Here is a 9,816-nt window from a genome sequence, read left to right as displayed (position 1 = left end):
TGTCTGAAACAAGCAGCTCTGTGCCCTCTCCCTTTGAACTAACTTTCTTCTGATTGGCTGCCTCTGCCAAAATGAAGGCTTGGATAACAGGAGTGTGGAGCCTCTGTGTTCATAGCAAGAGCTGCGTGCCTGAGATGACCAAAATTTAACCCCTCTCCACACACAGCCTTGAGCAGAAACTCTTAAGGTGTCACAAACTTTGGAAATGTTTTATTTAGGATTTCAGATCTAACTTTCCATTGAAGTTGCACATATGTAATTTGGCCCCGGTGTACCAAATAGGTGACAATTTTTAAAAATGTGGCAGATATTAATCTAAACTTAGACCCAACCAGATTGACAGAGGAAGTGAGGAGGTTATGCTCATTTCAGAGCTGTTTGGACTTCACTTCAATTAAGTGGCTGATGTTGAGTTAATCTGCTGGGTAAGAAAGAAGAGTTTTCTTCTTTTCCAAACCTATGCAGTGGGCCGGATATCAGTCTTTGCCGACGGTTCTGGCCCCAAGGGCCTTACGTTTGTTACCATAATCTGACATCAATTAAACCAAAAATGTGGCTTTAATATTAAATATCACAGTAAATAAAATAAATAATGTGATGCTAGTTTTCCACAGTTCAGACAAACAGCATTTATTTTATGCACACCCCTGACAGCTAGATTGAGTAAAGGCAGCTAGGGGCCCCTTAGGGTGGTAAAAATATAAAGTTTGTCCGCTTTTAGGGGCCCCCCACTGGCCTGGGCCTCAAGCAACGCCTCTGGTTATCGTCTTAATTTAAGGAGTTAAAAATATAATGCTCTTTATTGTGGAAATTACCGCACTGGTTGGTTAGGTTGTAAGAAAAGTTAAAAAGCGCTGCTTTTTACGAGGGGCACTTGAAGGCAACAGCAAGACAGCCTGTCAATCGTCGGTCGGCGTCGGTCACCTGACTCAAACTCCGAATCACGTGACTGTTATTCCATCCTCGCCATTTTGCAATGTGGGAGAGAGAGAGAGAGAGAGAGGGGCCACTTTTTATGGCTAACGAATAAAAGAAAGCGGTTTATGTGCTGAGGACAAAGAGCGCCAAACTTCTCCGTGTCCGTGAGTATATTTTTATTTCCACACACCTTCGCGCTCCTCCGTTACCCATTAACCACCAGCAGCACGGACGCGTCCTTGTACATTCATGTGTTTCTCTGCTAGCAGTGTGTGAGACTCGTGTGTGTGTGTTTGACTAGCAGGCTGTGAGGCTAACAGCGGAGCTAACAGCGTGTGCCAGGATCCTTTTGACTTTTCCCATTTTTTTAAAACGTGAAAGTGTTTTTGTAGCGTGAAGGCAGCAGCAGTGTGTTGGCTCACATCAGCGGGTAAAAGGCTGCTTTTTGTGTGAGAGCTCACACCGAGAGGCTGTGTGCAACTTCGTCCTACAGGGGAGTGGAAGTGGATGGAATATTTTTAGATCCTGACATAACAGGTGCTCATCTGAGACGGGTTAAAGCACATGATGGACTCCAGAGAGAAGCTGACTGATCGCAGGCGCATAAAAAGGAGTCGGATGCAGCTTATTTTGAATTCCTCCTCATCACAGAATTCAAAATTCAGCTGGATGGATGAATGCACTACAACATCCCGCCGTGGTTTTCCTTCCCGTGGAAAACCACTGTGAAATCAAAACATCAAAACATGTGTTTGTTCCACATGTTTTGATGTTTTCACACAGAAGCAGAAGTAGGAGAAAGAGGAAGTTTGTGGTCAGAAAGTGAGAAGGAGGGCAGTGTTATGTCATGTGGAGATGGAAGGAATTCAGCCAGAGCAGTTGTGCCCGTTTCCTCTTCAGCTTCCCATGTAAACAAATGCACATGGTGCACAAGGTCTGTATTGACTGTGCAGGGACAGGACTTATCAGGAATGAGTTAAGCTGTCACACTTATCCCATTAGTCGATTGACTGATTTCCTCTCACTAACTTCTTGGTAAATACTCAAGTGATAAATGTCATTAGTGCAGATTTATTTTAAAAGACAGTGAAAGATCAAAATGATTTTGCAGTCTGTGTGGCAGTGATTCTCAAAGTGTGCCACACAAGAGGTTTTTTTAATAGTTAACACCTTTTTTTAATTACAAGACCATCCAATTTATAGCTAGCTAGGAATGCATCATACAATTTAATCCTTCTAAAAAGCATAAAATTCGCATTTATATGATGAATCAACAGGATATGTCGGATCCAACAACACAAAAAATGTTTTTGTTCAATAAAATAAATACTATACAAGAAGGAGGTCAGTTAAACTGAATGTTTAAAAAAGTGATTCAATAAATAAAAATGTAGATGTGATCCAATATGGAGCTTAAGCCTGAAATGTGGGATCAGCTTTATTGAGTAAGTATGTGTACACATATGAGGAAGTGAGAGTGTAGATAGACAACAGACAGTGCTGACAACAACACAGCATGTTTGTTGTGCAGAGTGTGAAGATGTTGGAGTAAATTATGAAATAAGGGATGGATAACAAGTTACTATATGTACAATATATAAATGAGGATTGACCCTCTGAGTGTCTCAGGTGTTGATCAGGTGACCCACGTGCCAAAAGGCTGCTCTCTGCAGTTGTCCTTTCCAGTAAAGGCAAAAGTCCCCCAGAAATCGTGATATGAGGCGGTTTGATACAGATCTTCTGTGTCTGTCTTCTTGGCAGTGAAGCCAGTAAGTGTCGCAGAGTGTGGTCACAGTCCATTAATTATCCATAGCCATTCACCACAGCCACAGTCAGCTGATGGAGGAATCCAAACAGTGTGTTGATTCAAACTGATTTCATACAGCAGAAGCGATGAGGGAGAGCTGTAGCGAGCAACATGGACGCTTCGCAACAGCGAGCGGTTCAACATTCAGGCCACAGAAACATTGATTTGTAGATACGTGTCAGATTTTCATCATCGTCCAGCTAAGAAGTCCTGAAGTTATGGTCCACTGTTGTCCACAGCGTTTCACTACACCAACACCTGCTACATGATGTTCATCAAGCTCCGAAACGAAGAATGACATCATCTTCAGTAGCTCGGAGATCGTTTTAACTGTTTACTCTTTGCAAACCGTCAAAGACACGCAGCACCGCAAACCTGTTTCTTCTTCTTTCCAAACACACAGCTACAGGTTGCTTTATTTGTACTTGTAGGTAGATTTGGTCTGAGGAAGGTAAGTCGTCCTTCATCATATGTACACTCTGCAGAGGAAACGCTAAGAACGGGTAAGCATTGCAAAAATAATGAAGGAAAAAATAATGGTGAAGCTATGATTTGATCCTCTGAGTGATTGGTGCTGGAATGAAGCTGTTTTTCTGCACTTTGGGACTTTGTCCAGAAGAAGAAAGTGAAACTCACTTTGCAACAGCTGCAAGTCGAGTAAAATCGAACCAGTCAACCGTCGTGACTGCCTGGTGTACGTTCAGCTGTGGCCTGTTAGTAAAAATTTGAATGAGCCAGTTTCTGTTCGTTGCAGAAAAACTTCGCAACAATGAAACAAGGGAAAAGGACAAAAAAGGGCTTCATGAAAGCGCAGTAAAATAAAATAAGATCATCGTGTGGAACGAACTGAAAAACATGACAGATGCTGGTCGTGTCTTAGGTCTTAGATCTCTTAAACTGAACGTATGACTCTGTGTTTTAACTGTGTTACATGATAACTGTATTCATGTACAACTTTTCAAATTTCATGTTACTAAGTGCTTTACATGAGTATCAGAATAAACCAAAAATAACTGTTGTGAGAAATGCAAAGGAAAGGCCTTCTTGTAAAACTATGTTTTAAGACACGACTTGAAGATCGGGATTTCCCCGGGCAGGCTGTTCCACATCCTCCAGGCCTCAACTTCAAACACTTTGCACTGTTTTCGGCGCGGTCCCTGGAACAGACAAAAGACCTCTGCCCGAGGGTCTTGTGGGTAGCAGGAGGTCAGAGATGGAGCTTTAAACGGCGGTTCTTTAAATTTCCCTATCTTGCATTGACCTGCACTGAGTCTGTGCCCCACAGTTAGAGAAACACTGCATTGCAGAGTGAGAAAGTGAAAAACTGCACTGAGGGCAGATGATGGATGTGGAGCCTTGACCAGCACCATGTCTTTCCCCAGTTCAAACTATAGCAGTTTCATATCTGGGGATTCCTACGTCTAATAACCAGCAGCGGCCTTGAATAGTAGCTGTCCTGCTAATTCTGTCTACCACTAAAAATAATGCACTTTGGATGTTCTTTCACATTGGTTTCACTTTTCAGATGTTGAAGCTATTTCCGTCTTTTATGTCTAACATTTTTGGCCACACTTCTTTGCTCTAATTTTTTAAAAATGTATTTATATTATAAATGAGGTCATCTACTTAAAAGGTTTACTGTGTAACACCAATCAGATTCCTCACTCATTACTTTGTTCTCTGCTGTCTTCCAGGTCATGGAGGAGATCACTAATGTCATCACACACTCATCCGCTGCCTCGTCTTCCTCCTCCACATCGGCGGCACTGGGCTCCCACACACGGCAAACCAAAGAGAAGCAATCCTCCCAGGGTTTTCAGCAGAAAACGGCAGATGATTCTCTCATCCGGGTCATAAAGAAGCTCAGCAAGATTGTGGAGAAGCGGCCCCAGCGTCGCTGCACATCAGGGGGACAGAAAAGAGTGCTGCAAGTGGGGGAAAGGGGAGCTGAGCAGGGGGGCGGCTCTATATGTAAGAAAATTAAAAGGAACTATAAGGATGAGGTGGGAGTAGAGCGCAGCACAGATGACAGCAGTCTTCCCTCACCTTGGTCAGGTGATGATAACAACAACGTGACCACCACGGTGGCAGAGGTAGCTGCCAACCCCAACAGCAGCGACCTCAAGCGGACGGTGACGTGCTATCAGTGCAGCCTGTGCCCCCATCTCTCCCAAACACTGCCCCTGCTGAAAGAACACCTGAAGCAGCACAACGAGCAGCACAGTGACCTCATCCTCATGTGCTCCGAGTGTCACTTTACCTCCAGAGACCACGAGCAGCTGGAGGCGCACGTCAGGATGCACTTTGACAATGGAGACAACCAGAAGAGAAAGTACCCGGTGAGTGAGGCGAAGGAAGAGGTTTTAAAAAAGCAGGATGTGGATCTAACAGGTGACGACTGCAGCGCAGGAACCGAAGTGAAGAAAAGCTCAGTGAGCAGTGCTAAGGAGTTACCACAGAAGAAGAAGTGGTACAGCTATGAGGAGTATGGCCTGTACCGCTGCCTGATCTGCAGCTATGTTTGCAGTCAGCAGCGAATGCTGAAAACCCACGCCTGGAAGCACGCCGGCCTCGTCGACTGCTCCTATCCAATCTTTGAGGATGAAGACGGAGGTTCTGCAAAGAGAGAGGTGCAAGCTGCTCCTAACAATGCGTCAGCCAGAGAGGAAATAGTTGTTCTTCAAGATAAAAGCCTGCAAAAGCTCCCTACCGGCTTCAAGCTGCAGCTCTGCATGCCCGTGGCTGTCGAGGACAAACAGGAAGTGCTGAATCTTCAAGGCTCTCATCTCAGTGAAAGTCCAAAAACAGTAGAGGAAGAGGACGAGTACCCCATCAAAGATCTGACGTCTGAGGAGCCCGTGGTGGAGGTGCAGGTGACCACTGAGGCAGCGACGGAGGTGGAGCTAGGCGGTCACCATGAAAGCACCTCTGTGAGCGACAGCTTGCTGTCATCGGCTCAGAAGATCATCAACAGAAGCCCCAACAGCGCCGGCCATATCAATGTGATCGTAGAGCGGCTTCCTTCAGCTGAGGACTCAGTCATGTCCTCTAACCCACTTCTTCTCAGCCCAGATGTGGACGGGGATAAGAGCTTACTGGAGAAAAAGGCAGAAGAGCAGGAGCATGTGGAAGGTGTGAAAGATGAGGTGGTCCTCTGCTACAGTCCGGGGAACACTAACAAAAGCCAGCATTTAGGAGCCGATATCAAATCCTCCATCACTAAAAGTAACGACCTTCCACGGGATGAAAACGTCCCCCCAGCTGGTCGCAAGAGGACGCACTCGGAGTCTCTCCGCCTCCACTCGCTGGCTGCCGAGGTCCTCGTGGCTATGCCTATGAGGACGCCCGAGCTGCCCAACTCTGGCGCCAAGGTAGCTCTGAAGACCGTTCCGGCACAGGCGCAGAGCCCGCAATCAGCCCAGAAACCCACAGAGGGGGCTGCAGCCGGACAGAAGGCCTCTGATGTGGGAACGGCAGCAGCTATGCTGAACTGTAATGAGGGCAGAGAGGAAACTCTAGGATCTCTGGGCCTGGGCAAAGGAGACGACGACGGGCCTGCAGCTAATGGCGGGATCAGCCTTTCCCTGCTCACGGTCATTGAAAGACTGAGGGAGCGCTCAGACCAGAACACCTCGGATGAAGACATCTTGAAAGAGCTTCAAGATAACGCACAGTTCCAAAATGGAGCTGGAGTGGTCGCGGCGAACGGAGCGGGCAGTTACGTGTGCTCCAGTGTTCCAGGGATGGACGGGTTGGTCGGCTCTCCTGACAGCAGTCTGGTGGATTACATCCCCGGCAGCGATAGGCCGTATCGCTGCCGCCTGTGTCGCTACAGCAGTGGCAACAAGGGCTACATTAAACAGCACCTGCGGGTGCACAGGCAGAGGGAGCCGTATCAGTGTCCCATCTGTGAGCACATCGCCTCAGACAGCAAAGACCTGGAAAACCACATGATCCACCACTGCAAGAGCCGGATGTACCAGTGCAAGCAGTGTCCAGATGCCTTCCACTACAAGGTGAGTGCGGCCCTTTCATTTGAAACATGTTTTAATCTAACCTCCTTCTTTCCAACATCTCACACGTGAGGATTTTCTGATGAGGATTTGTGGAAGAGAACGTGCAAATGACCAGGACTCCTCTGTTATAGAAGACGTTGTTGTAGTTGTAGGAGTGAATTTATCTTACTTTATTCAGAAGGGATGAAATGTGAGGTAAAGCTATCACAAAGAACAGGGTGTAAAAGGGGTATCAAGAGCATCAGTGTTGAACAAATGGAGCACAATAATCACTTATATCAGCGGTCCCCAACCTTTTTTGCACCACGGACCGGTTTATGCCCGACAATATTTTCACGGACCGGCCTTTAAGGTGTCGCGGATAAATACGACTAGATAAAACTAGTACCGGTACTGAAAAAAAGAAGATTTATTCATAACACACGTGAGAAGACCCAGGAAAACCGAGTTAACGATAAAAACGATGACAAAATAACGCTGAAAACCAATAAAAACCCTGAAAACCATACATTTCACACCTGAGCCTCAACTCTCGCGGCCCGGTACCAAAGACTCACGGACCGGTACCGGTCCGAGGCCCGGGGGTTGGGGACCGCTGACTTATATGAATGATGAACTACACAGCGCTACAGTTGAATGTGTCGCACATACTTGGCATGGTGGGCGATCTTCTCCATGTGACTGACTGAAAGCATGCATGTGTGATTATGGCATGCTTGTGTTTCGCTGTTGTTCTCGTAGTGAGGCAGTTATAAAGACGTATTCAGGTATAAATACAATATATATTTGTATTCAGAGACTCCAAACGATTTTACTGTCATGTTTTGTCAGAGTTACTATTTTATGACTCCTTAAAGGGAAATTATGGACAGCAGGGGAACACAGTTACACAGATAATCAATAATAATTGTCTAGTATTGGCTATCGCACAATAGCTGTATCATGGCACTGTGGTAATCATAGCCAGCATTTATTGATGTTTGGCTTGTCACCTTGATATTTTGTTGCCACCAACACAAACAGTTGTGTGTACTGGGTGTGTTTTATCGAGTCTTCTGGAGGTAAGGCCTGATTTAGACTCGGATAATCTTTGTAGAGCCTGCGACGTAACCTTCACGAGTGGCCGCCGTCGTTGCCAGCATTTGTGCTTGTGCTGGTGCATCGTGTGTTTATTACCTCGTGGTCGTGTCCCTGTGTTTTATATGCGGTGTCAGCTGGTAGAAACAAATAAGAGGCTGGTACTTCTGCCCTCCTGGGTCCTGGTTCTTTGTCTTGGTCAGTTTTTCTTTTTTTTTTGCCGGGACAAACACATTTTCCCATTCTTTGTACAATCCCTCATGTCCGCTCCACTTGTTTCATTCATCTCCCTCCAGGAGCTTCCTTATGAACTTTCAAGTCCGTATGTTGATGCTGTGATTTTTATTCATTATATTGAGATAAATATTGTTGTTATTTCACTGATTTAAAAAAACCAACTGCAGCTTAAAAGCGTCCTGAAATGCACAGGAGGAATTGAGGGTACTGAACATCCAATAGTGTCAGGCTGCTCATATTTAGCTGGCATGTTTCTAAGTTTGACTGTTGATTAGTTCAGTGCTGGGTCAGCTGTCTGTTTTATTCAAGACTTGTTGAGTGTTCCTCCTGCTTATAATGCCTCTGGTTTTATCTTCACCCAACACTGCAACATTCACCGAGTCGCTGTTGTCAGCATCTCTTCTTGTCGGTCATCAAACGGTAATAATAGATTAAAGCTTGAGTTGATAAATTAGCAAGGAAAAGTGTGCAGCAGTCGGATGCAGGCAAAGGATAAAAGTATTGATTCCGCTGGTATCATCGGGCTCCGCTGCCTCTCTGCAGCAGAGATTATTAAGTTCATCATATTTTCCAGCAGATCTGGGAGTTACGCTAAGAGTTGCTAATTGGGAGGTGTGTAAGCAGGCCCCCTATTCTCATATCTGTGCCTGAGGTGTGAGGTAAAATGCCTAATAAAGACCACAAAGTGCATCATTGGGGAAATCTGCCAGCTGTTTTTAATCCATTCAGTGTATCATAATTACTTAGAAATCTCACAGTATCGCTGTTTCTATTCATTTTTAGAGCCAGTTAAGAAACCATGAAAGAGAGCACCACAGCTTCAGCAGTGACGTGGAAATGCTCACACCAGTCGCTGAGACGGCGGCCGCAATGGAGGAAACGGAGCGGGTCACTGATGAAGGTAAGACGTGGTTTGTGTTTTTATGGCACCATTAATTGTTACGATATTTGGCTGACGGCTCGGTGTTGTTCTCAACAAGTTGTAAAGGTGTGTTTACGTTGCCTTCTCTTACAGAAGGTAGTCCACAGAAGATGTTTAAGTGCGACGTGTGCAACTACACCAGCTCTACGTACGTCGGGGTGAGGAACCACCGGCGCATTCATAACTCTGACAAACCTTATCGGTGAGTTGTGAAAGAAAACCCGCGCCATCTGCTCATTTCACCTCCCACTAGCCAAGTTTTAGCAGTTTTTAAAGTGCACTTTGTCTACAAAATGAAGTTAATCAGCCAACCTTTTATGTAATGTTAGTAACAGTAAAATTAGTGGCCTTGTGTTAACACCCACAGTCTTTGTGGTGCTTCGGCCGGTCGTGCATTTTACTTTCTTTGTCGCCTGATTGCCAAGATTTGAGTTTGTTTGTTTTTAAAGAAAGGAACAGAAAATGCCCCGCCTCTTGCCCCATGACACCTGAGGTAACTCCAGGGACGGAGGGATGGATACAAATGAATAAATGGGATATGCGTAGAGATGAATAAATGCATATTGTGTTAGTTTAGCGTTACCATTGACGAGCACTTGGATTGCTGAGGGTTATTTTAACCCTTTAAAACCGGTCGGAGCGGGCACGCTCTGTTTTGCGTAACAATTTTTAAATCGCGGTAGCTCTGCAACCACATAAGCTAGTGCAATAATTTTTTTTGCACATGAAACCGGAGTTGTACTTACATCTTATGCCATCAGCTTGTCCTAGGTCACAGTTTCCTTCTACATATAGCTTTGCAAAAACTGCATAAAAAGCGCTTGCAGCAACAAAAACAT

At 45.4% G+C, this 9,816-nt stretch overlaps 1 protein-coding gene across 1 annotated transcript in view; it reads left to right on the top strand.

The window, feature by feature from the left end:
* Nucleotides 1-949: 949 nt before the first annotated feature.
* The window catches only part of znf507 (zinc finger protein 507), a 23,751-nt gene continuing 14,884 nt past the window's right edge, over nt 950-9,816 (top strand). The window contains exons 1-4 of the mRNA XM_005726327.1: nt 950-1,082; nt 4,420-6,741; nt 8,839-8,956; nt 9,071-9,179. Of these exons, the coding sequence (XP_005726384.1) occupies nt 4,423-6,741; nt 8,839-8,956; nt 9,071-9,179 (2,546 nt within the window). The 5' untranslated portion in view covers nt 950-1,082; nt 4,420-4,422. The remainder of the gene's footprint in view (nt 1,083-4,419; nt 6,742-8,838; nt 8,957-9,070; nt 9,180-9,816) is intronic.

Source organism: Pundamilia nyererei, unplaced genomic scaffold, assembly GCF_000239375.1.
Source record: "Pundamilia nyererei isolate P.nyererei 1_Seehausen unplaced genomic scaffold, PunNye1.0 scaffold00019, whole genome shotgun sequence".
NCBI lineage: Eukaryota > Metazoa > Chordata > Actinopteri > Cichliformes > Cichlidae > Pundamilia > Pundamilia nyererei.
The sequence above is the reverse complement of the archived record's forward strand: the minus strand, read 5'-3'. Positions and strand labels throughout refer to the sequence as shown.